At 43.1% G+C, this 27,404-nt stretch overlaps 1 protein-coding gene across 1 annotated transcript in view; it reads left to right on the top strand.

Annotated features, from left to right (window-relative positions):
* The window catches only part of XIRP2 (xin actin binding repeat containing 2), a 402,283-nt gene that overhangs the window by 311,528 nt on the left and 63,351 nt on the right, over window positions 1-27,404 (top strand). The window contains 1 exon segment of the mRNA XM_044303644.1: window positions 23,359-23,507. Coding sequence (XP_044159579.1) covers window positions 23,359-23,507 — 149 coding nt within the window.

Here is a 27,404-nt window from a genome sequence, read left to right as displayed (position 1 = left end):
GGGAAGAGTATGCCGAAGTGGAACAACTGTACAGATTGAAAAAAAAAGACGGATATTCTAAAAAACAAATATATTCGATATAGTGCTATATATTTGTTTTTTAGAATATTCGTAATTTTTCCCATCTAAAGTCATGATTCCTCCCTGCTTAAGTTGCTTGTGGGCCAATGACTCATTGGCCCACAAGCAAGAAGCAGGGAGGAATCATGTTTTCAGATGTTAAAAACATGACGAATATTCGATATAGCGCATATACTGTATAGCACTATATTTGAAATATTCGCAAACTCTCGAAGTTGCGATATTCGAGATAAATATTCGTAATTCAAAAATTCGCGCTCAACACTTCTGGATAGGTCATCAGTATATGATCAGTGGCGGTCCGACACTTGAGACCCCCACCAATCAACTGTCTGAGAAGACACCGGCACTTGCAGTAGTGCCACGGCCTTCTCACAGGTTAGCCTAGGTCTTGTGACATTTTGCATTGCCTCCAGTCACCTGCCCCATCCTCTGATTGGTTGAGTAATCATTTCTTGCGGTGTCAAGAAGAACCAGGGAGTTAATGGGGCTGAGCTGCTTTACCAAGCACAGACGCTGTACCGTGTATGGACTGGAGCTGTGCTTGGTGAGGTAAGAGGATTTGTGTTTTCTCTAAAAGTTGATCGGCGGGGGTCCCGGGTGTAGTACCCACACCAATCAGATACTGATGACCTATCCAGAGGATAAAAGTCTCGGAAAACCTCTTTAAAGTCTACTACTTGTCCTACTTTTTTTTTTTTTTTATAAATGTTTTTATTTTCAATACAAAAAAAAATCACAGACAATAAATATTACATGATTACCATTAATAATATCATATTTACCATCATATCATCATTTCATTTCACATAAAAAAAAGAATAACCCCCACCCCCCATACTGACATACTGTAAAAATATTTCCTTGTAATAAACCCTGTAAATGGCTGTAACACCCCAATAACAAGAACGGTTTGCTGGAATTACAAAGCTGTTTAATGCAAATTTGGGTCCCCAGTCAGTGCAGCAAGGTGTAATAGGATTGTTCCTATTACCCAGGCTGTAACCTCCCCGACTGAACCCTGTTCAACACAAAAGCTGTCAAATGATTCCTCCCTATCCTTTCCCTACACCTTAAATAATCTTTCCCTGCACTTGTAACTCGTTTTTTTTTATCACAATGACGTTTTTCTAACACTGTCCCTAGCACCTGCAGACGTCTCTCCCTGCACTCAGTACACTGATAAATGGCAGAATCCAAGATAGCTGCCGCTATTTATAGGGCTGTGACATCACAGGGCTGGCTGGCTGCTGATTGGCTGCATGCATGGCATTATGGGTGATCCCGCCTTCCAAGAGTTTCTTTCTTCATGTCCTCACATGTGCCGTAGCCATTTTTCCTGAAATTCAGAACTAATTCCACTTCGTCAGCTTCGATTCGCTGATCTCTAATCATTTCTGTAATCTATATAAACTTATTAAAAGTGCTTCATGCAACTGTTTTCCCTGTTATTAAAGATCTTACAGTGTTAATTATGGAGCCGAGGTGTGAAACAAATCTACTTCACACATATAGCACCTACCCTCTATAACAATCGAATAGTAATTGAATGTTGTATGAGATTCATTCTCAGTTTCCTAGTAAACTCCAAACAGACTTATTAACTATTTGGATGCAAACCTTCTTAGATTTTCTTCAGAGAATGTCTACTGCTGGAAGGTCACGTTGCTCTTGCAGCTCTGAGATCTACTTCTGGACTTACCAGGGGTAGGGTCAGGGGTGCATCTAACCTTTCTGTTACCTGTTTCTCTGTTATTTTTCTTTCTAGTCACTTTTTTATTTATTTATAATTTTTTCATTCATATTTTCTCTCTCTCCTTTCCTACCTCCTTTTATTGGAAATGTATGACTACATTGACAATTAGGCGTTACCATTCCCCTTTGTCAATTAAGTACTTCTCTATACCCTGGCTCTATCCAGTCAGTGCAGACACTGTAAGTGGTTACAGCACTAATGTCACTGCATTATTTGTATTGTATGTACCCACAGGTTGTGTATGTAGAGGGTGGTTCCTGAGTGGTTGGGTAGGGCTGGCACCACCCCTTCTTCTCTAGGAGCAAGTGACTTGAGTGTAATGTGAGCTCCAGATGAGTACACAGCAAGGGAGCAGTGGTGAGCCAAGAAATCCTTTACCCTGTGGTTCAACAGAGCAAAAAAAGACAATTTGGGTGGCAGCCCCTGGAAGGGAAGAGATCTCAAGAAGGTTTAGCAGCCACATCAAAGAGGGTCTTGTCAGAGAAAGGTAAATGCAACTATTTCAAGGCTACAGTCCACATGGGGTGGAATTTTAAAGGATGACTGTCATATTTTATTTACTAGTTTAGGAGAGCTACTGTAGGCATGTACGGATGTAGCAGGGTTAGGGTATACCTTAGTTAGTCTGTCAATGATTACCAATAGATCTGTAATTACCTTATAATACCAGCTTTCATTAATGTCATCTTCCCTTTCCACTGCTCCCTTAAAAGACCGTTGCTAGGGCTCATCTGTCTCCGGCTAGAAAAACAGAGAGGAGGTCCTTCAAACTGCATGCCTGCATTAGGTTTCAGAGTGAGGAGGCGTGTCTCTCAGTAATCCAATCTGATTGGCTGGCAGGAAGCTGCTGGCTACAGCCAGTTTGTATGTGACCTGAGGGAAAGCAGTTTTGGCCTCAGACAACTGGCAGAGGAGCCATCTTAAGAATATCCTCATAATGTAGGATTCAAAACAGTCGGAACTAAGGGGGAAACTCAAGGAAAACAGTGGTAAGTGAAGAAACTAAAGATTGCTTTATGCATAATGCTGCTGCAGCAGTAACATATGCTAAAATTGATTTTTTAATGAAAATATGACAGTTATCCTTTAAGCTTCCAGCTTCTAAATATAGTAGAAAGGGCAGAAAAGATCCACTGTTCAGAGACAGTATTCCACTACGAATACAGGGGTATCTAAATATATCCACAGACAGAGACTGTGCACCTGTTAGGCTGAAAAAGGAAAGTTTGTGGAGACTTTAAGTAAAGGGACCCAGCCCTCCATCTTTTATACACAGCCTTATGGATTGTAGGTCCCAGCAGTAAAGACTGCATTCGAAGTATACAGTGCTTGCGTAAACTACCTCCTAAATTCCCTCAGTAAGGAACATTGGAATTGTTGCACCAAGTTCTGGCCTCATCATTCTTCCATACAGGACTTCCATCCACATCAATATTCCACTGTACGGCTTTCGAGAGTGTTGAGATTGCCACCTCCGTGACTACCACAACGACTATCTGCAATGCCACTTCTACTCCTTCTCTGCCTCTCCACCGGGTTGCCGCAATAATACAAAGAGAACTTGTTAAGGCCTACTTGTAGAGATGGGCAAATCGATTCAACACAAACTAAATAAGTTTAAGGCTTATGTAATTGTGTAGAAGTTTGGTTCTCACTCTCCTTTCCTAAAATTCACATCCCTTGAACTTGATGGACTTAGGTCTTTTTTGAACCATACTAACTATGTTACTATGAATTCTGCAAAAAATTAAGTTGCATTTGAATCCTAATTTTTGGTGATTTCATTCTGGTGAATTTTGGAGGGAGGGCGAGAGACAAAATATTAATGAAAAATGTAAAAAAGAGACCTCAGAGTGTCATACCAAGTTCTGCACTTTTGATCTGGGTAGACTCTATTCGGGTCCAAATTGTATTGGTCCATCAATTCAGCCAAATCGAGCTCGAATAAAATTTTGAGTAATTCTCTCATCTCCACCTACTTGTAAATTATTTTATTCATTTCTTAGAGGAACACTGGAAAAATTGTGCTAGAAAAAATGCTAGAAAACCAAGTTATTAAAATTGGAATCAAATTTCAAAAGAAGATCCGTCAGCTTTGCTGAACATATCTGTTTTAGAAATGGTAATTTCAACCCTAAATTTGAGGCAGATCCAAGTCACTAAGGAGCCCATTTATGTACTGATATCAGTCGCAGATCTCACCGCAAGCAATTTTGTGACAAAATCTGAGACATTTCCCTGTCATGCCACTTTCCTGACCGGTCTAACCAAAAGGGTGTGGGCAGGGAAGAGGGCAGGTCGATAGGTCAGTCCCATTTATCATTTTGTACTCTATAACAGCAAGGGAGCTGGTGCAGATTTTAGATTAGATTTGTCATTAGTGATGAGCGAGCATGCTCGGCCGAACTGCTGTTCGGCTCGAGCATCGCTATGCTCGGTAGACCCGAGTGCTCGGCCGAATAATTCAGTTGCTCGAATACAATTTAATACAATGGAAGTCAATGGAAAACAACCAGGCACCACCTGCTCAGAAGGGAAGAGGGCGTCTGGTTCATAAAAAAGGTTAGTTACTACATAATTATTACATACTATTCACTATATTGCTATATATTCATTTTTTAGAATATTACGAATTTTCTAAAAAACAAATATATAGCATTATAGCGAATAGTATGTAATAATTATGTAGTAAGTCAGTGATAATATCTGACACTGGAAAAGCTGGGTAATAACTCAGTGTAGATCGCGAGTTATTACCCAGCTTTCCCAGTGACAGATTTTATCACTGAGTTATTACCCAGATTTTCCAGTGTCAGATATCATTCTAGTGTAGATCGCTACTATTCTAATCGCAAATATTCTAATTGCAAATTTTGCATGCAAAAGGCTACACTAATAAGCTTTGTCATAAGACCAGACAAATATTCTTGTCAGAAGACTATGAAACCAAGAATATTTGTCTTGTCATAAGACTGTGAAACCAATAGAGGGCGCTGTTCATAACTCAATAGTTCCATCTATTGGTTTTCATAGTCTTAAGACAGCTGAAAAACAAGGCAGATTCTGCTCATTTGCATGTCTTTCCCATATGCCCATGTTTAGGCAAATTAGTTTTTACATGACAAAACTGTATAGAAAGGTTATTGAGTATTATGTTAGGACAATCGGAAAACTTTTTGTCGCCCTATGATATTGATCTAGGTGTGCAGGTCCACCCAAGCCATCCAAAAGATGCAAAATAACTTTGAGGTTTACTGGTTCTCAGTTAGATGAGAGCTGGTTTGGAATATCTCATAGTGCACAAGGCTGCCATTGTAAGTTATGCTGGTTATCTGTCTCATGGATAGATTGTTGGCTTGCACATACCTGGCTTTTGGCATTTAGCCTTTATGTGGCTGTCTACTGTATGTTGTACATAATAGGAGTCTAAGACGCATCCAGCTATCCTCTTAATGCTGTTTCCAAACCATTTTAATGGGGTTTCCATCAATTCCTAAAACTTTTTTATGGACCAGGCACCCTCCCCTCTTCCGAGTAGGGGGTGCCTGGTTGTCTCCCATTGACTTCCATTATACTCGGGTGCTCGGCAGAGCACACGAATATAGCAATGTGTTCGGGCCGAACACCCCAATACTTTGGTGCTCGCTCATCACTAATTGTCATACGTCCTGCTGGAGGAAGCACCAAAGTTATGTAGAGGCCTGCACCTCCACATAACTTTGGCTTTTCCTCCAGCAGCGCAGGCACAATTAAGACAAGCGTCCAAATCGCCGGCCTTAATAAATGTGCCCCTAAATGTTCATCATTTACATGTATGTTGATGACACATGGAAGATGGACATCATGGGGCAATAGTGGTTTGGAAAGATGCAGATACAGTACAATTGATTGTTAGAACTGGAAAATCTGAAGTACTGGGCTGATGCCTCTGGTACCTGTTGGTGATTATGGATATAGCATGCTAGAATTCAGAATAAAGTGAAATTATGGTGAAATACATGCCTAAGTAATTAGTATCATTAAGGGTGTAGTCTAATCAGAATGAGAGTGGAGAACGTGACTTATAGGAATGAGTTTTAGCCTTATCTACAGCGATTCCACTCTCACTACATGTTGCTATATTCATGAGAACAGGAAGCAGGCAGGGAATAAGTCATTATGACAGATCCACCTGTGACTCAACTGGAGGGTAAAATACTCTGCAGAGTTTCTGTCATACATTGCTGGATGCTGCACTGGTCTAATGAAAGAATAAGCAACCCGTGACTTTCCAGCTGTTGTTAAAGTGCAACTCTGCCAGAATGTGGGTCTTGCCATGATCATTTTTCTCAGATGACGACAATTAGGAGTCACATTCAATGGCTCAACGTCCTGACGATTTGTGCAAAGCGTCAGTAATATTTTAGTAGTGAGGCACATTTTTTACTATGGTATATAGATATGCAAAAACTAAAAACAAATGTAGGAGTTTGCTGTAAAAGCCATTTCATGCAGCAAACAATGTTCTCCAGGATTAGAAAACAAGGGTCGACTTATTTTTTTTCCATAATCAGCGCCACTCTTGTCAAATGTCTGCTATGGCAGCTGAGCCCTACTCATACCAGACCTAGTCCATGAACACAAGTGGTGCTGTTTCTGGATAAATGCAGAACCTTTTTCTAATCCTGGACAAACCCATTAAGTGTTAGGGCTTATGCACACGACTGTTGGATGTTTTGTGATCCGCAAAACACGGGTACCGGCAGTACCGGCACCGGCAGTGTGCATTCCACATTTTGGAGAATGGAACGGCAATCCACTAATGGAAGAGTCCTATCCTTGTCTGTAATGTGGACAATAATAGGACACGTTCTAGTTTTTTTAGGAATGGCCATGCAGACATACTGACACGGAATTCACACGGTCATTTCCATTTTTTTGCAGCCCCATTGAAGTGAATGGTTCCGCATACGTGCTGCAAAAAAAACCAGAACGGCCATGAAAAAAATATATGTTCGTGTGCATGAGCCCTTAAAGGGGTTGTCTCATCTGAGATAATGAGGGCATATCACTAGGATATGCCTCCATTTTCTGATAAGTGCGGGTCCCACCGCTGGGACCCACACCTATTTCCTAAAGGAACCCATGAAAGTGGTGGAGGGCGCACTGTGCATGCACATCTGCCCTTAATTCATTTCTATGGGGCCGTTGAAAATAGCCAAGCTCTGGCTCGGCTATTTCCTTTGGTCCCAAAGAAATGAATGGGAGCAGTGGCCGGTCATGCGCAGTGCGTTTCCATTCACTTCTATGGGATGAACGCTTGGTGGTGACCAGACCGGAGTCCTCCAGACTCCACTTTGGTCTGCTACGTAATTTTTCCCTTCCCTAACCGCTGGTGAGGCTCCCAGCGCATGCACACTCTGCTGTGAAATTTCTCTACCCCGTCGTTGTGCGCCTGCGCAGCGCGGCACCCCTCCTCACGTCATGTCCGGTACGACCGGAAGTGACGAGGGTAGGGAAATCTCACGAGGTAGGGAAATATAACGTTCCCCCCCCCCCATTGTCTCAGATGAGACAACTCCCTTTAATGACATTACTGAGGTATGAATTAAAATGTTCTAATTATACCAGCACCTAGTTTATTTTAAAGAGGTTAGTCGGATTTAGGGAAATATTTAGCTAACAGTAAAAAATGTGATGAAATAAAGTGAGATAAAAACAATATCTGTTAAATCCTCTTCTGCTCCAGCACCACTGTTCCTATGTCTCCCATTACCCTGGGTTCACACCTGAGCGTTTCTCAAACGCGCGTTTTACACGCGTTTTTGTCGCGCGTTTTTATGTGCGTTTTTTGTAATAGTAAACGCGCGTTTGACGTGCGTTTGTGTGATTGACTGCAGTGTCCTATGGCCACAAACGCGCGTCAAAACGCCCCCAAAGAAGCTCAAGTACTTGATTATGCGTCGGGCGTTTTACAGCGCGATCGTACGCGCTGTAAAACGCCCAGGTGAGAACCATTCCCATAGGGAAGCATTGGTTTTCATGTGTTGAGCGTTTTACAGCGCGTTTGAACGCGCTGTAAAACGCTCAGATGTGAACCCAGCCTTAGTCTCTGTTTACTTTCCTGCAGTGATCATATCATGTTCATTCATGTTACCGTTATAGCCCATCACTGGCCTCAGCAGTCACATGCTATATAAACCAGCATCAGCACTGAAGCCTGTCATTGGCTGCAGTGGTCATGTGTTGTACAAGCTTTGATCACCCCAGGGATGAAAAACAAAGACCAATGGACACCACTGTAGCTGGGGCACTGGAGCGGCTGGGAACGGAACAGGCGAGTATTGTTTTTATTTTATTTTTATCTTTTATCAACTTCTCTACTGTAAGGCTACTTTTACACTAGCGTTTTCAATTGCGCTATTGAGATCCGTCATAGTTTTGTCCCAATTCATTGTCAATGCTGACAAAACTGAACTGAACGAAATGCACTAAAATGCATTCCGTTTTGTTTGGCTGAGCTCCTGTCGTGGACAGAATAATGCTAGAAGCAGCATTTTTCTGTCCGCGATGTGGTGCGGAGCAAGACACACAATGTAAGTCAATGGGAACGGATCCGTTTTTTCGGACACAACAGAAAACGGATCCATCCCCCATTGACTTTAAATGGTGTTAATGACGGATCCGTCATGGCTATATAAGACATCAGGGGTGTAGCTAGAAATGACTGGGCCCCATAGCGACATTTTTTTTATGGGCCCCCCCTCCCGGATCTTCCACCCCCACATAGCTCTCAGACCCCCACCCCTTCCAGAGCTCCCACCCAAACACCCTTCCAGGACCTCCCACCCCAACATCCCCACACCCCTCCTAGACCTCCTATCCCCACCGCCAGTCCCCAGATATAATGGTCCAAAAATCAAGTGTCCTGCTCCCCCCTCCTGCCTAAATAATGGTCCAGACAGACCTCCAGGTTCATGCTTTCCCCTACTCCCCATATATAATGTTCAGACCTCCAGGATCCTGCTTCCCCCTACTCCCAATATATAATGGTCCAGACTTCCAAGGTCCTGCTCCTCCCTATATAATGGTCCAGACCTCCAGGGTCCTGCTCCCCCTAAATAGAATGGTCCAGACCTCCAGTGTCCTGTTCCCCCCTATATAATGGTCCAGACCTCCAGGATCCTGCTCCTCCCTTCTCCTTAAATATAATGGTCCAGACCTCCAGTGTCCGGTTCCCCCCTATATAATGGTCCAGACCAGACCTCCAGGGTCCTGCTCTCCCCTTCTCCTTAAATGTACTGGTCCAGACCTCCAGAGCCCTGCTCCCCCCTTCTCCTTAAATGTACTGGTCCAGACCTCCAGTGTGCTGCTCCCCCCTCCTCCCCAGATATAATGGTCCAGGACTCCAGAGTAAGTTTTACCAGTCCCAGAGTCAGCCAGCCCTCACCTCACAGCCACTTGAACGTCTGTGCGCCCACATTCCAGCAGTGCTGCCTGGCCCGCAGCTTCGCTGTACGCTCCGCATTCTCCACTTTCGGCCAGTTTGACTGCCGCCCAGACTGGGAGATGGACCACTCCATCTCCTCATTGCAGGTACGCCTCTCTGCCTCCGGCCACGCCCTATCGCACCGCCCACAGTCTGCAGGCCCTGCAGATAGCGCTTTCTCTGTCTGTCCTGGAGGGGCCTGCGACCCCTGTAGCTACGCCACATGAATTAAAAAAAAATATATAATCCTCAGCCGGCAGCCCGGGCCCCCAGTGGCGTAGGGCCCCATAGCCATTGCTATGGCTGCTATGGTGATCCCTACGCCCATGTAAGACATCATGCAACCAGACCTGATTATGACAGATGCATGCGGTTGTATTGTTGTAATATGTGTTTTTGCAGATCCATGATGGATCCACAAAAAACGCTAGTGTATAAGTAGCCTTAGCTCTCTTTTTTTATTTTTTATTAAAGACCATTTTTTTAAGAAACTCCATAAAAATAGGTGGGTTTGACACACTTTAGTATTGAAGGTGTTTGGGAGAGGATCAGAGGTTAGTTCCAGGAAACCCTGCTCTTGTGATCACAAGAATCAACAAAAAGCCATTCACTCCTTCATATGTATAAAGATGTGGTATCTTGAAGCATTCCTGATCCCCACCATGTAAAATGTACAGAAGGCCACTTTATTGCTTATGTTGGAGGATGATCATGCATTCATCCCTATGGGAGGCGGAGGTGTACAATGAATAGGGAGATCTCAGGATCCATGTGAGGTTCTGGGCTGGTTGTAGCTTTATTAGAGATTTTCATGTACTATATGATGTTTTCATGTTTTACATTAGTCAAAGTATAACCCCTTTAATAGCCTATCCTAAGGAAAGGTCTTCAACGTCATGAAACCGGACAACACATTTAAATGATGAAGGCCGGTGATACAATTAGAATTTGTGATTCCTATCAGTTACATTGTATCCCGTGTCATATTCCAAAATCTGCAGCTCCATTTATTTACTGCTGTAAATTGAAATGGATTTTACATGCTGGAGCTTACTCCCTGTGGCACAGGTAACAAATAAGCAGTGTTATTAAAGCCGTGTATAGAGGCGAGATCTCCCTGACCCGCTAATCATTTAAAGTAAGTTTCCAGTTACCGCTGAGCTATTGCTTGTCATTTGCAACATCCACAGTTTAAAGAAAATGCAATATTTTGCAGGATAGCTGATCTCTAATGTGTCCAATATAACTGCAGTTTGTGGGAATATCGCTTGCTATTCATTTATGTATTATACTTTACTAGTTACATAAATATTGTATATTTCTATTAGGATATTACTATATTAAAATGCCTTCCTTTATGGCCCATTGCTTATATGGCACAAACATATTGAGATGGCTACCCTTTTCATCGGTCATAGAAATTCAGATAGGTCACCTATGCCTATCTCAAGAGCAGGGGTACCTGAACCTTGTCACACCATGGAATAAGCAATAGTAATCCAAAAACACATTGGGGAGCAGACCAGCTACATGCAAAAAGTAGTTCTGTGGGACTGGAACCTAGGACCTCAGAGGTGCAAGGAGGACCTACCCTTGTTCTTGGGCTCACACATAGGATACATGCACATGACTGTGCCGTTTTTGCGGTCCGCAAACCGCAGATCCGCAAAAAATGGAAGGCGCCCGTGTTGCCTTCCGCAATTTGTGGAACGGAACGGGTGTCAGCATATAAATGCCTATAAATGCCTATGCTGTCCGCATCCGTGGCTCCATTCCGCGCCACCGCAAAAAAAATATAACATGTACTATTCTTGTTCGCGATTTGCGGACAAGAATAGTACATGTTATATTTTTTTTTGCGGTGGCGCGGAATGGAGCCACGGATGCGGACAGCACACGGAGTGCTTTCCGCATCTTTTGCGGCTCCATTGAAATGAATGGGTCCGCATCCGAGCAGCCAAAACGGCGGCTTGGATGCGGACCCAAACAGCGGCCGTGTGCATGAGGCCATGTATGGAGATTTTCATACTGATAAAATTAAGCCTGTAGTTAGAGCTCATGCACACGGCCATACCATGTTTTGGGGTCCGTAAACAGAATGGCTGGCCACTAACAGAACAGTCCTATCCTTGTTCGTAATGCGGAGCAGACATACGGAAACGTAATGCACACGGATCATTTCCATTTTTTGCTGCCCCATTGAAGTAAATGGTTCCGTATCCGGGCCCAAAAAAAACCCAGAACGGACATGGAAAAAACATATGTTGATCCATGTGGATGTTCGAGAGATTGCATGTCTCAGCTAATATATGTGAATTTCTACAATTTTCTGTCTGGAATAATTGTAGTGATCAGAATGTTCCAAACTCAAGCAGCTAATTTTATTTCACTTTTTTATATACGATAGATTAAGGCCTCATGCACACGACCGTTGTTTCATTCCGTGTCCGTTGTTCCGTTTTTCGTGATTTTCTGCGGACCCATTGACTTTCAATGGGTCCGTTGAAAACTTGGCTAATGCACCTTTTGTCATCCACGTCCGTGATCCGTGGTTCCAGTCCGTCAAAAAAATATAACCTGTCCTATTTTTTTCACGGAAAACGGTTTGCGGACCCATTCAAGTCAATCGGACCGTGAAAAAACGCAGAGGCACACAAGATTGTCATCCGCGTCCGTTTTTTTTCCTATCATTTGCATGGCAAACTTGACTTAGACTTTTTTTTACTTTCCTTCATGTCTGGTGATCCTCCAAAAATAAAGGAAGACACACGGAAACAAAAACGGAAACGGATCACGGAACAACGGAACCCCGTTTTACGGAACACAACACCGGTCGTGTGCATGAGGCCTTATAAAATTGTAAATGTTAATTATTTAAATAATCAGAAGTGCTAGAAGAAGAAAGGAGTCATACAGGAGAAGAGCATCTCCGGGATAAATGTATGTCTTTCAGTTGTCCTTCTCTGTCAAGTGGTAAAAAATTCTACTGAGCTGTTTTAGTCACATCGGTTTTTCAGAAGATATCATAGCTATGACAATTTCTTTTCTGTGAAATGCAAAGTTGACAAGTAATTCAATTTTGTTGTATATTTTACATTTTAGTCAGTTTTCAAGATCTCTGTCTGCTGTCAGCTAATAAAATCATCCTTAGGGCTGCTTCATCCATATATGGATGTACAATGCAGATTATTATTATTATTATTTTTATTTTATTTTTTGTATATTTTGCTATAAGTTCCCTGGTTTCCATCAGTATTTAATTTTTTTTTTCCTAAAAAATAATCTTTTTTTCTTGCTGCTTTTCCAATGTTGGTGAAATGGAAGCTAAAAAAAAAACAGAACTACACAGGACATGTATTTTTAAATTACACGTGTTGACTATGGGCTAAGAACATTACCAATATGGATCCACTAGAACAGGAATGCTCAACCTGCGGCCCTCCAGCTGTTGTAAAACTACAACTCCCACCATGCCCTGCTGTAGTCTGTCCAGGCATGCTGGGCCGCAGGTTGGGCATCCCTGCACTAGAACATTCTGCATATTGAAAAAAAATTTATGCACACACTGAAATGGGATTTAAACCATTTAAACGTATTGGCTTGGCACCATTTTTAAAATTAAATAAATAAAATTGATAAGGATTTGTAATAGGGGAGTGTGAATGAGCCCTTCTTTGTATCCAGAGGCCAAAACCTGTACAGACCTAATATAATGAACATTTGATGAATAGGAACAATTTACAGCCTCGGCCATCCTGTATAAACTAGAAATGTATCCCTATATACTCTGAAGCTGTAAGCCAGTGATGGCTAACCTTCGGCACTCCAGCTGTGGTGAAACTACCACTCCCAGCATGCTCCATTCATTTCTTTGGAGTACATGTGGTTAGCCATCACAGCTGTAAGCACTGATTGGAAAGTGTCATAAATAGGGTTGAACGAAATGGATTCGGATTCCTCTATCTGAACCTGATTCGTCTAAAAACGTTGTTAATAATATGGGCTCTGCCTTACTGTAAAATGTATGTCCTCTGCGGAGGTCTTTCCAAAGTTTCTGCAAATATCGCAAGACTTACTTTGTCTTACCCTTATCACTTGTCAGTTTGTTTATTGGCATAAATTACTGTATCAAAATCCTAAGCCAAACTCGGCTTCGTGCCTGATGAATGGAGCCGAGTTCAGCTCCGTAATTGATGCCAATAAACGAACTGACATGTGACAGAAGCAAGGTGAAGTATGTCTCGCGGTATTTGCACAAACTTTGGAAAGATCCCCGCGGAGGAAATGCATTTTTAGTAAGATGGAGATATTAAGTACGTTTCTAAAATATAGTTTTTAGAATAAATCTGAACCCGATTCTCTCAACCCTAGTCATAATGGAAGTCATTAGGAACACACCCTATTGACAAGGGAAATGGTTAACAACCGGTTAGCGTTTTATTAAATGTTTCTAGGAGGCATCATAAAGGGATAGTACATTGTTTTGTTATTGGGAAATAAACTCTATACTGTACTGATTGATGTGAAAAATTAAAATCAGACATCAAAGCTAGAACCAGCCCGTTCCTCACATGGGTCCAGAGATCTCCCCATTCACAGTTGCTCTGCTCGATTATCTTCAGCCTGGCAGCTCAGGGAGTGCGTCCTTTCTGCTCCAACTCTTTCTCCCTGTTACTGCCACAGCTTTTAACAAACCATACGGTTGGTAGATGTTGAAGATTTAAACTGAGCACATTCGACAAGCTCAGTGGGGTGGACAAGAACTGAATGCAATTAGAAAAGTATTCAGATCCAGGTGCTGGTTTGAAAAAAGTAGAATATGCTTCTTGACACAGCTCCGTTAACACATGTGAAAAGAGCTGACTGGTTCTCTATAAATTAAAAGATTTTACTGCAAAAAGCAAAAAAAACACATTCAGAGCAGGAATTGCGTATGGTGAAAATAGGCCATGCTTGAGAATATGCATTAATAGCGTATTGTAATAGCTTTCTTTTGCTGGAGTAGGACATTAAGAAATGACTTTCTCACCACATTCAGGATGGGAATCGCCGCCTGCGCCCTACATTAGCCACGCATTTTATTATTATTTAGAGACACTTACTTGTTAAAATCCAAGAACACTCAGCCCTGATTATGCCACTTGACCTCACTGCCATATTCCGCCGCACCACAAACCACACAATTATTCGGAAGAGCTTGTCTTACATTCTGAATGACATTCTCTCCTGTTATTTCCAATCTGAAAGTAAACTCAGCAAGGAAAATGATCCCGCTATTGATAACACCCAAATTTTACACTACTCCAAAGTAAATCCTATAAAAATCCAAATAATACTAAAAAAATTAAATTCCATTTATTTAGTCTTGAGAAGAGACGTCTAAGAGGGGACATAATTAACCAATACAAATATATAAATGAGCCATTCAAAAAATATGGTGAAAAACTGTTCCATGTAAAATGCCCTCAGAAGACAAAGGGGGCACTGCCTCCGACTGGAGAAGAAAAAGTTCAGTCTCCAGAAGCATCAAAGCTTCTTTTTTGTAAGAATTGTGAATATGTGGAATAGGCACCTCTGGATGTTAGGGCTCTTTCACACTTGCGTTCTTGTCTTCCGGCATAGAGTTCCGTCGTCAGGGCTCTATGCCGGAAGAATACTGATCAGGATTATCCTAATGCATTCTGAATGGACAGTCCGTCCTTCAGGATGCATCAGGATGTCTTCCGTTCCGGTACGGAACGTTTTTTGGCCGCAGCAAATAGCGCAGCATGCTGCGCTTTTTGCTCCGGCCAAAAATCCGGAACACTTGCCACGAGGCCGGATCCGGAATGAATGCTCATTGAAAGGCATTCATCCGGATCCGGCCTTAAGCTAAACGTCGTTTCGGCGCATTGCCGGATGCGACGTTTAGCTTTTTCTCAATGGTTACCATGGCTGCCAGGACGCTAAAGTCCTGGCAGCCATGGTAAAGTGTAGTGGGGAGCGGGGAGCAGCATACTTACCATCCGTGCGGCTCCCGGGGCGCTCCAGAGTGACGTCAGGGCGCCCCAAGCGCATGGATCACGTGATCGCATGGATCACGTGATCCATGCGCATGGGGCGCTCTGACGTCATTCTGGAGCGCCCCGGGAGCCGCACGGACTGTAAGTATACCACTCCCCCGCTCCCCGCTCCTACTATGGCAACCAGGACTTTAATAGCGTCCTGGGTGCCATAGTAACACTGAAAGCATTTTGAAGACGGATCCGTCTTCAAATGCTTTCAGTACACTTGCGTTATTCCGGATCCGGCGTGTAAATCCGGCAAGTGGAGTACACGCCAGATCCGGACAACGCAAGTGTGAAAGAGGCCTTATCACAGCAGGAACAGTGGACTGTTTTAAAAAGGGTTTAGATAAATTCTTAAAAGTAAATTACATTAAAAGGGGTTCTCCGGAAATTAAGAAAATTAAAATACCTAAATAATACTTTATTATAACTATATTCTCAAATACCTTCCTATTTGTTATAATGGCTCGTTTTGTCTGGGGAGCAATTATCAGGAGAAATAAAAAAATGGCCGCTGTCCTATTAGTACACACAGAACCTGTCCTAATCACACAGGAGGACAAGTTACTTCACAACACTGAGCTAAAGACTTGCCTTATCCTCCTCTCTGATCTACTTGTCAGGGATTATGATCCTGAATACAGTTTAATATGAGTTTCAGCTGAATCTATATAGAAATGGAGTTCATGAGAAGACATGAAGTACAAAGATGGTGGTGGAGATGTGAGTAATGAGCAGCAGCCCTTGTATGCAATCTCCATTACCACAGTCTGTCCTGTCCATCCTTTCTGTACTTCATGTCTACTCATGAGCTCCTTTCCTTTAGATATTCAGCTAAAGGACTTATCATCTGTATTCAGGAACATAATCCCTGAAAAGCATAGCAGAGAGGAGGATGAGGCAGCTCTTTATCTCGGTGTTGTGAGTAATTTGTCCTTCTGTGTGACTAAGACAAGTTCTGTGTGTACTAATAGGATGGTGGCCATTTTATTTCTCCTAATGATTGCTCCCTAGACAAAACGAACCAATATAGCTAATAGGAGGTATTTGTGTATATATTTATAATAAAATAATATTTTGGTATTTTCATTTTCTTAATTCCCAGAGAACCCCTTTAATGCTTATGAAAATGTGTACACATTTGAGTCTCACTTCCTTCTGGGATTCACATCCCCACCTATCCCTTGGTTGAATTTCATGGACTTTTTTTTTTCAACCATAGTATGTAACTATATGATGTTTAATATGGGATCCATGTAAATGATTAAGTCTGCATTATCATTAGTAGAGATGAGAAAATCGAGCAACTTTGGATTTGACCCATATTTTGTAAAAATTTGAGATGGATTGGAATCCAAATGTTTAATGAATCAATTTGAGCACAAATATTGTATAGGTGGGAAAAAGAGAGAAATAAATAGGAGTCTTAGGAGACCTAAGAGTATCATACACAAATTTCCAGGCCAATTCGAACACTTTTAGTTCGGGTACAATCTATTTGGATTAAGTAAATCGGTTGACCGATTCAGTTGAAGCACATTTTGAGTGATTTATCTCTAATCGTTGGACTTTCCTTAGATCTTTTAGTTTTCATTAAAAAAAATATATCTATATATATATATAAAATCTGTCAAAGTTAGACTGCACAAACATGCCATCAAAGTGGCGAGCACGGCATAATCTGTTCTTTTTGCAAAACAAATAAATAAATGTTTGGTAAAATAAGAGGAGGAACATCTGATGCAAATGTACTTGCTCTGGAGAGTCAAATCATACACAGGTTCTTACCACCCAAAAGTTTTAAACAACCAGGGCTGGAACAACATAGCCATCAAACGGTTTACCACTATGGCTTGTGCCCCCTTGAAAAAACTAATATTCGTACAAATATAAGAAAATATAAAATAATCATATTTTATTAAGATAAATCTGCCTAAACTTAAAAACCATCTTACTGTTTGAAAGCATTGACCACCCATGGACCTTAAGGCTACCATATACATTTAGGCTATTTTCTTCCAAAGTCAATCTTTACAGCGGGACGGGCTGACAATCTTAGGCTGTGTTCCCAACAGCATTTAGTCTTTTTGTTCTTATGCTCTGTTATATGAGCAGAAGAACGAAAAGGACAGATTTGGCACATAACTGTGACAAACTGAGCCCATGGCCCATAGACTATAATGGGGTGCAATAAAGAGAACCTGTCACCTAGAAAATGCATATTTAACACTTATTGCAGCCTGTAGCATGATTATAAAGGTGTCTGTGTCTTTTCTATGCAATGCGGCAAAGGTCTATTCAACAGGCCACACTATGTAAACGATAGTCTTGAAGTCAAGGGGGTAACACCTGAAGTCAAGCACGCCCCACCCCCTTTACCTCCCCAAAGCGTTTGATTGATAGGATGCCCAATTCCTTCACTGCCGGTTCCTTGAATGTAGTCTTGCACGTGACCAGGCTCTCATGTGCCTGAGCATTGCGCTCATAGCGGAGCGGAACAGGCACAGCGCAGGGGCCAGTATTGCAGGGACACGGCACACGCGCAAGACTAACATTCATGAGTCCAGGAGGGAAGAAAATCCTATCAATCAAACGCTAAGGGGAGGAAAAGGGGGCGGGCGTGCAAGAAGGCATGACTTTTGTCCTATAACGGAGTAGAAGAACTGAAAGGCTGAACGCTGAAGTGAACTCAGCCTAAGGCCTCATGCACACGACCGTTGTGTGCATCCGTGGCCGTTGTGCCGTTTTCCGTTTTTTTTCGCGGACCCATTGACTTTCAATGGGTCCGTGGAAAAATCGGAAAATGCACCGTTTTGCAGCTGAGGCCGTGATCCGTGTATCCTGTCCGTCAAAAAAATATGACCTGTCCTATTTTTTTGACGGACAACGGTTCACGGACCCATTCAAGTCAATGGGTCCGTGAAAGAACACGGATGCACACAAGATTGGCATCCGTGTCCGTGATCCGTGGCCGTAGGTTGCTTTCATACAGACGGATCCGAAGATCCGTCTGCATAAAAGCTTTTTCTGATCTAAGTTTTCACTTCGTGAAAACTCATTTCCGACAGTATATTCTAACACAGAAGCGTTCCCATGGTGATGGGGACGCTTCTAGTTTGAATACACTGCAAACTTGGTACAAGACTGCCCCCTGCTGCCTGTCACCACCCGATCTCTTACAGGGGGATATGATAGCACAATTAACCTCTTCAGGTGCGGCACCTAAAGGGATTAATTGTACTATCATATTCTCCTGTAAGAGATCAGGGCTGCCAGGCAGCAGGGGGCAGACCCCCCCCTCCCCAGTTTGAATATCGTTGGTGGCACAGTGTGTGCCCATCGCCCCCCCCCTTCCTCCCTCTATAGTTAAAAATCGTTGGTGGCACAGTGTGTGCCCATCGCCCCCCCTTCCTCCCTCTATAGTTAAAAATCATTGGTGGCACAGTGTGCGCCCACCATCGCCCCCCTCCATCTCCCCCCCCCCCCCCCATCATTGGTGGCAGCGGAGTTCCGATCGGAGTCCCAGTTTAATCGCTGGGGCTCCGATCGGTAACCATGGCAACCAGGAAGCTACTGCAGCCCTGGTTGCCATGGTTACTTAGCAATAGTACAATAGTAGAAGATTCATACTTACCTGCTTGCTGCTGCGATGTCTGTGACCGGCCGGGAGCTCCTCCTACTGGTAAGTGACAGTTCTTTAGCAATGCACCGCACAGACCTTTCACTTACCAGTAGGTGGAGCTCCCGGCCGGTCACAGACATCGCAGCAGCAGGCAGGTAAGTATGAATCTTCTACAATTGTACTATTGCTAAGTAACCATGGCAACCAGGGATGCAGTAGCTTCCTGGTTGCCATGGTTACCGATCGGAGCCCCAGCGATTAAACTGGGACTCCGATCGCAACTCCGCTGCCACCAATGATGGGGGGGGGGGGAGATGGAGGGGGGCGATGGTGGGCGCACACTGTGCCACCAACGATTTTTAACTATAGAGGGAGGAAGGGGGGGGGGGCGATGGGCACACACTGTGCCACCAACGATTTTTAACTATAGAGGGAGGAAGGGGGGGCGATGGGCACACACTGTGCCACCAACGATTTTTAACTATAGAGGGAGGAAGGGGGGGGGGCGATGGGCACACACTGTGCCACCAACGATATTCAAACTGGGGAGGGGGGGGGTCTGCCCCCTGCTGCCTGGCAGCCCTGATCTCTTACAGGAGAATATGATAGTACAATTAACCCCTTTAGGTGCCGCACCTGAAGAGGTTAATTGTGCTATCATATCCCCCTGTAAGAGATCGGGTGGTGCCAGGGAGCAGGGGGCAGTCTTGTACCAAGTTTGCAGTGTATTCTAACCTGAAGCGTCCCCATCACCATGGGAACGCCTCTGTGTTAGAATATACTGTCGGAAATGAGTTTCACGAAGTAGCTCATATCCGACAGTATATTCTAACGTAGAGGCGTTCCCATGGTGATGGGGACGCTTCAAGTTATGTTCGGGTGTCCGCCTGGCCGTGCGGAGGCAAGCGGATCCGTCCAGACTTATAATGTAAGTCAATGGGGACGGATCCGTTTGAAGATGACACACTGTGGCTCAATTTTCAAACGGATCCGTCCCCATTGACTTGCATTGTAATTCAGGACGGATCCGTTTGGCTCCGCACGGCCAGGCGGACGCCAAAATGACTTTTTTTTCATGTCCGTGGATCCTCCAAAAATCAAGGAAGACCCACGGACGAAAAAACGGTCACGGACCCCGTTTTTTCGGACCGTGAAAAAAAACGGTCGTGTGCATGAGGCCTAAAGCTTAATGCACACAGCCATTGCCGGCAGTGGCCATATTGCGGCTTACAAACATCGGGTCCGCAATACACGGGCCCCAGCTCTTTGTGCAGTTTAAAAGAACCCCTAGGAAATGTATCTGATTTTATTCAGTACATCATAAATTAAATGCTAAAATAGTAAGAAAAGCATCAGATTTTACTAATTATGTCTCCTCATTGTAACCGTTCCCTGCGGTACCTTTCAAACTGCTCCCTATTGTGAAGCAAATTATGAGCATTTTATTGCTGCGTAGACAAGATGTATTGTAGGCTTACTATGTCTTACGCTGATTTGTAAAAAAAAAACGCAATCCAATTCTGACGTATATATTATTTTCATGGAAAAAACTCCCATTACAGCGAGAATACCTAAGACTGAGGATAAATTATTTCCATCAGGATTTAGGGGCAATGTCTCTATTGTCTGATAAGGAATTAATTCCCCGCTTTACACCGTACAACCCAGAGCTGTTATCATAGTTCAGTTTTACATAAATCCTTGTAGATTACATTTTTTTTTTATTATATGCATTCACAATAAGATCTCATAACATAATAGGGCAATTTAACATATTATTTTCTTGTGTGAAGCTTTGGTACTAAATGTACAAAACTATTATTATCCACTTTGCTTTAAGAATTAAACTTTTAAATGTGTTAATACAAAGCTAGTGAGATTTCTTACTGAGCACTGCATGACCGTAGAAGAGTAAGGGCAGGTCCAATTGTGCTACAGTAATGATACTGGGTAAACCCTTAAAGGGGCCGTCCAAGTGAGGGCAGCAGCATGTTGTACCTGTTGAAAAACGTATACTCACATGTTCTCCACTGCTCTATTCTAACTCCTAGGATCCCTTCATTGGTCTTCTGTTCCTCATCCTGTAAACCTCTGGATGGACGGGGTCACATGCACTGCTGCAGTCAATAACCACGGTCAGTGGTGACATGTTCCCACGCAGCATGTGACCCAACAGTGAAGTACCACTTGGGGACACTTCACAACTGATGCCACTCATTGGCTGCAGAGGCCCACATGACACTGCCCATCAGGAAGTTTACACAGCAGGGACTGGAAGACTGCTGAAGGGAGCTGGAGCAGGCACCGAGGAGCAGCTGAGTTTTTAAAGACACAACACGCTGTTTTTAAAGACCCACACTTAAAAGGGTTGTCCAGGTTCAGAGCTGAACCCCCACCCCGGCAGCCCCCCCTGACTTGAGCATCGGTGCAGTTCATGCTCCGATGCTCTCCTTTGCCCTGCGCTAAATCGCGCAGGGCAAAAGCATTTTTTGGAGATCCGGTGACGTACCGGGGCTCTCCATGGGGCTGCCAGGAAGCTCGGTGACGTCACCAGCATTGATGGGCGGTATTAAGCGCTGCCCTAGCCAGTAAAACGGCTAAGGCAGCACTAAAGCCCGCCCATCAGAGCCGGTGACATCACCGAGCACACTGCCGCGCAGAAGCTTCTGCCCGGCAGTGTGTTATGATAAACAAAAGAGCCTGTGCCCTGCGCGATCTAGCGCAGGGCAATGAAGCGCATTGGAGCATGAGATGCTCCGATGCTAGCCTCAGGGGGGGCTGCCTGGGTGAAAATAAGGGTATGTCCAGGTTCAGCTCTGAACCCGGACAACTCCTTTAAGAAGGTCACAAAGTTGGACAACCTCTTTAAGGTGCTCAATAGCCCCTTCAATAGTCTTTAGCAGAATGCTCCTTCAGCAGATATTTCTCCCCACTCACACAAACACATACATGTTGGTTCCCATCTGGTGACTTATCTACCAGGTGAACACAAAATCGGGGCATAAAAAATTTCAAAACACCCAATCCTTTGGAGAATTGGGAGCTCCAAATACACATTGTGTTGTCAGACAGCCCCGCTGAAAATGTTGGGTTTTTCCTCTTATGCGTAGAGGACCTTTAGTATTTATTTATCAATTATAATTATTAATTTATTTATTTATTATTTCATTTTTTTGTGTGAATTGATGTTTGGGTTTCCTACTGCATCACTACTGGTATGTGTGAAAAAGCTTTATACTTTAGCAATAGCCACCAATAGTGAGTACACATAAATGAAGCTCCAGGTGAATTTCTCTTTGAATGGCTCTCTTCGCTTAAGGGTCCATTCACACGTCCACAAAATGGGTCCGAATCTTTTCCACAATTTTGCGTAATATGCAGACCCATTCATTTTCAATGGGGCCGGAATGTGCTTTTGCGGATCCGCACTTCAGCATCCATGCTTCCGCCTCTGCAAAATAATAGAACATGTCCTATTCTTGTCCGCAATTGCGGACAAGATTAGGCATTTTCTATTATAGTGCTGGCGATGTGCGGTCCGCAAATTGTGTTATGCACATTGCAGGTGTCCGTGTTATGTGGATCCGCAAAACACTTACGGATGTGTGAATGGACCCTAAAGGGGTTGTGTCACTTCAGGAAGTGGCGTTTCTCATGTGGAGAAAGTTAATACATATTTCCTCTTTTGCTGGCTGGATTAATTTTTCCATCACATTATACACTGCTCATTTTGATGGTTACAACCACGTCGGGACTGTGGGAACTCACTTAGGCTGGTGCTTTTTTTGTTATAGTGTACAAGCACGGCCTCCGTGGCTGGATTAGTTGTAACCATGGAAACGAGCAATGTATGTGATAGAAAAACAAATCCAGCCAGCAAAGGAGGCAATATGGACAATAACAATACATTAGTGAGTGACTTGTATTAACTTTCTGTACATAATAAATGCTATTTACTGAAGTGACATAACCTCTTAAAGTCCATTGGAGTTATATACAAACTGTCAATATGCTGAAATATCTAGAATTGGAAGCCCCCTTTAAAAGGTTTGCTTAAAAAAAATCCCCACTGATTTCGAGTAGTAGATCATCTATCAACCAGAACAGAGCGTGGCCACAAAGAATGGCTGCTGAACTGGAGGACAGATTGTGTCCACTCGTTATAGGACAGTCCATTGATTGTAATGTAATTTCATGTAATACTTCATTTCTCCTGTGGAGGTGCTGTAGAATAATTAAACTGAACCAAACTGGATTCATTTTATTCCAAATTTATTTTTTCTTACTGTGTTTGTAGTATTTGCCACAGAGATCTGGTACTGTCTTATAATCAATGTTTGGACCACATACTTACTGGTGTTTTAAAAAAAAAAAACTTTTTCAGGTATTACAAGAGCCAAAAAAGAACCATCGGAGGACACTGACAAGAGTGGCAATATACCACTGGACTTACCTGAATCTTTACCATTAAAGGACAGGATGGCCATGTATCAGGATGCTGTCACTACCAAAGGGCAAACCTCTGGCAGAAATGTGAGTGTCAAAAATCTGTTTTGTGTGAAGGTTCTGCAATCTGATATAATACAATATCTTATGTAGTAACATATAGCCCAAATAACAGGCATGCGTCATTCACTCCCTATGTGTTCAGCTGTGTAGTTAAATCCCCTGTTTCACCATATATTTCTCGTATTGTGTACAGCACTTCTATCTGCCAGCTGCTCATTGAAATCCTAAGTAAAATATACAGTATATATCCAGGTTTAATGAAAAGCAATGAATATGCAAATTCACATGATTGCAGTTCCAGGTCATAAAAATGTCATAGCACTCACCATCCTCACCCTTTGCCGTATTGCTAAAGGTTATAATATTTAGATCAGGTATACTGGAGGACTGACTGTACCCATACATACAGTATAAGACTGTGCAATTTGACAGGGGTCTACGCAAAAACATTCTTAGGATACTGAGAACCTTCTATTACTAAGTCCCCTTATGGTGTACTAAACAGGTCCCAAAAATCCGGTACAGAAAATATAACATTTGGAAATCAATAAAAGAAGCTTCAACCTCACTTCCCTTAGGTTTTGTTTCCGAGTGTGGAAAAGAGGGTGCAAGGTCAGGTCATCAGGGCCAATGCCACCTCCTTCGGTAACAATAGGAGTTAGGCCAAGTTCACGCTACAGTTATTTGTTCAGTTATTTCCATCAGTGATTGTGAGCCAAAACCAGGTGTGGGTTAAAAACACAGAACAGGTGCAAATCTTTCCATTACATCTGATCTCTGATTGGCTCACAATCACTGATGGAAATAACTGATTAGTGTTGATCGAGCATGCTTGGCATAACACCAGTTGGGCTCGAGCATATCGATGCTCGGCACATGGCGGTATTCGGCCGAATACCGCATGTGCTTGAGCTTGATGCTCGAGTCTCCTCCCTGCACGTTTGTTGGCTGCTACGCAGCCAATAATCGTGCAGGTAAAGTACTGCCTTCACTGTAATGCCGTAGCCATGTTGGTTACTGGCATTACAGTGATTGGCTCTCCGGAATGTGTCATTGGGTGCTATATAGCACCCGATGACACTGTGTTCGGCTCAGTGTTAGTCAGGGAGAGCTGTGCTGAGAAGGGAAAGAAAATGTAGTGACATTTATTTTTTTTCTGTTGAAAAACTTGTCAGAGATCCAATAGTCCTTTTAAGGACTATTGTTGTGTGTGGCAGCAGCAACATATATTTTGAGCGCAACCTGCACTAAATTTCTAAAACTTTATGACAAAAATTTTGAAACCAAACCTGCAAAGAAAAAGGAAAGGAAACGATTAGAGGGTAAAACCTAGTTTTTGAAGGAAAAGACCTGAGCCATTTCGTTACTAATAAAACAAATACGTTCTTTGAATTGTTTGGGATCTGCGACGTGACAGAATACTGCAGTGATTTTCTAAGAGGCCATGTAAATGCACTTAAAGGGTTTCTACCACTTAGGCGTCACATATTTGGCTGTCAGACACTAGCGATCCGCTAGTGTCTGCTCTGGCCAACCATCCTAATATAATTGCTTTTGGGGCGGTGGTTTGGCTAAAAAAACTACTTTTATCAATATGCTAATGAGCCTCTAGGTGCTATGAGGGCGTCATTAGCACCTAGAGGCTCCGTCTACCTTTAGAAACTGCCGCCCCCAGCGCGTCCCTCCAGCCCGCCCATCTCCTCCTGAATGCGATCCTCGTATGTATTATGCGCATGCGCAGTAAATGTCTGACAGCTTCCCTGTTCAGACATCTCCACTGCGCCTGTTCCTCGGAGCACTATGGCGTCATCGCGCAGGCGCAGTGGAGATGTCTGAGCAAGGAAGCGGTCAGACATTCACTGCGCATGCGCAGAATACATACGAGGATCGCATTCAGGAGGAGATGGGCGGGCTGGAGGGACGCGCTCGGCGGCGGCAGTTTCTGAAGGTAGACGGAGCCTCTAGGTGCTAATGACGCCCCCATAGCACCTAGAGGCTCATTAGCATAATAATAAAAGTAGTTTTTTTAGCCAAACCACCGCCCCAAAAGCAATTATATTAGGATGGTTGGCCAGAGCAGACACTAGCGGATCGCTAGTGTCTGACAGCCAAATATGTGACGCCTAAGTGGTAGAAACCCTTTAAGGTGGTCAATGATACCGCAGAAAGAGGAATTGCTCTGATAAAAAAGTTTAACGAATCGGTCAGGGACGAACAACAAAAACAATTCTTGTTGAGTGTAGTCGAACATCACAGAAAAGTCGTAACCAAGCTAACAAAAGAAGGGATTGCATCGTTCAAAGTTGATTAATATAACACATGTTTTGCCTATCATACTACCTATTAATCTTAGTGTCTAGTTTTAATATTATTTTAAGTTTGTGATTTCTAGTTTTCCCCCCCCAAAAAGTAATTAACATTGAAAAATCATATTTTTGGCCTACTTTTACAAAACTGATCAAAGTGTGCAACCTCTAAATATTATCCAATCTTCTTGAAATTTGGCATATAGAGGTGAAACTCGAAAAATTTGAATATCATGCAAAGTTCATTTATTTTAGTAATGCAACTTAAAAGGTGAAACTAATATGAGATAGACTCATTACATGCAAAGTGAGATATTTCAAGCCTTTATTTGTTATAATTTGGATGATATGGCTTATAGTTTATGAAACCCCAAAGTCTCAATTTTGAGGAACCCTTTGCTCGGGGGGTATGGATTAATTAGCTGACTAGATTGTGACACTTTGAGCCTAGAATATTGAACCTTTTCACAAAATTCAAATTTTAAGCTGCATTAATGCAGTACCTTTTAATTTGCATTACTGAAATAAATGGACGTTTGCACGATATTCTAATTTTTTGAGTTTTACCTGTATATCTTTTACATCACTGAGACAAGTCTGCAAAAATGTAACATACATTTTTTTTTCCATTACAAAATGAATCACCCTAGTGTGCACATCCAAAAAATATCAGTGAGATCCAGCCACATACCCCAATTTACCTGAGCTACTGGTGAAGGTGCGCCACGTGTGTGCCAATTTCCTCAAGTCATCGACAGCTTCCCACTGGTCTGTCAACGCTGCAGCAGTGCTTGAAAATTGCCAGCTCACCGGCTGTTGTGCGACGTGAGCATGCGCTGGAACTCTACAGTTCCACATGTTGGCCAGGCTTTGTGAGCAGCAGAGGGCAGCAGAGGGCAGTAGTGGAATACCAGCTGCAACATGGTCATTGCCTTTCCATTCATCTTCTGCTCTTCACAAGCGAAGAGTGACCTCTGTGAAGTTTTAAGAAACTTTGAGGAATCAACACAGATGGTGAGCGGTGATAACGCTATTATCAGCGGCACCATCCCACTTCTGTGTCTACTCAATCGCTCAGCTGCTCACAATTAAGGCCGACGCTTTGCATGTGGAAGAGGTGGAAATGGGGGAAGACATTACACAAGGTGATAGCCAGACCACCCTCAGTTCATCTTCTCAGCGCAAATTGGATGATGAAGAGGAGGAGGAGCAGGAGACGGTTGCCTCTGCTATAGAGGGTAGTACCCATGGAAGTTTAATTCCATCTGTTCAGCGTGGATGGACAGAAGAGGAGGAAGAGGATGAGGAGATTGAGAGTCATTCTCCTGATGACGACAGCAAAGTCTTGCGCCTGTTGGGACTCTGGCACACATGGCTGACTTTATGTTAGGCTGCCTTTCCCGTGACCCTCGCAGTTTCATGCATTTTGGACAACACTGATTACTGATTGTTCATCCTTCTCGACCCCCTGCTGCAAAAATAAATTCTCATCTCTCATTCCTATGGTGGAGAGGACGAGCAAAATGGTGCAATACCAGAAGGTCCTTGTGGAAAAAAAATGTACCAGATGATAACGCTGGTGGCAGAGTACGTAGGTGGAAAAATTGCTTCCAAA

The sequence above is a fragment of the Bufo gargarizans genome, chromosome 8 (genome assembly GCF_014858855.1).
Source record: "Bufo gargarizans isolate SCDJY-AF-19 chromosome 8, ASM1485885v1, whole genome shotgun sequence".
Classification (NCBI taxonomy): domain Eukaryota; kingdom Metazoa; phylum Chordata; class Amphibia; order Anura; family Bufonidae; genus Bufo; species Bufo gargarizans.
This window is presented reverse-complemented; position numbering and strand designations above follow the sequence as displayed.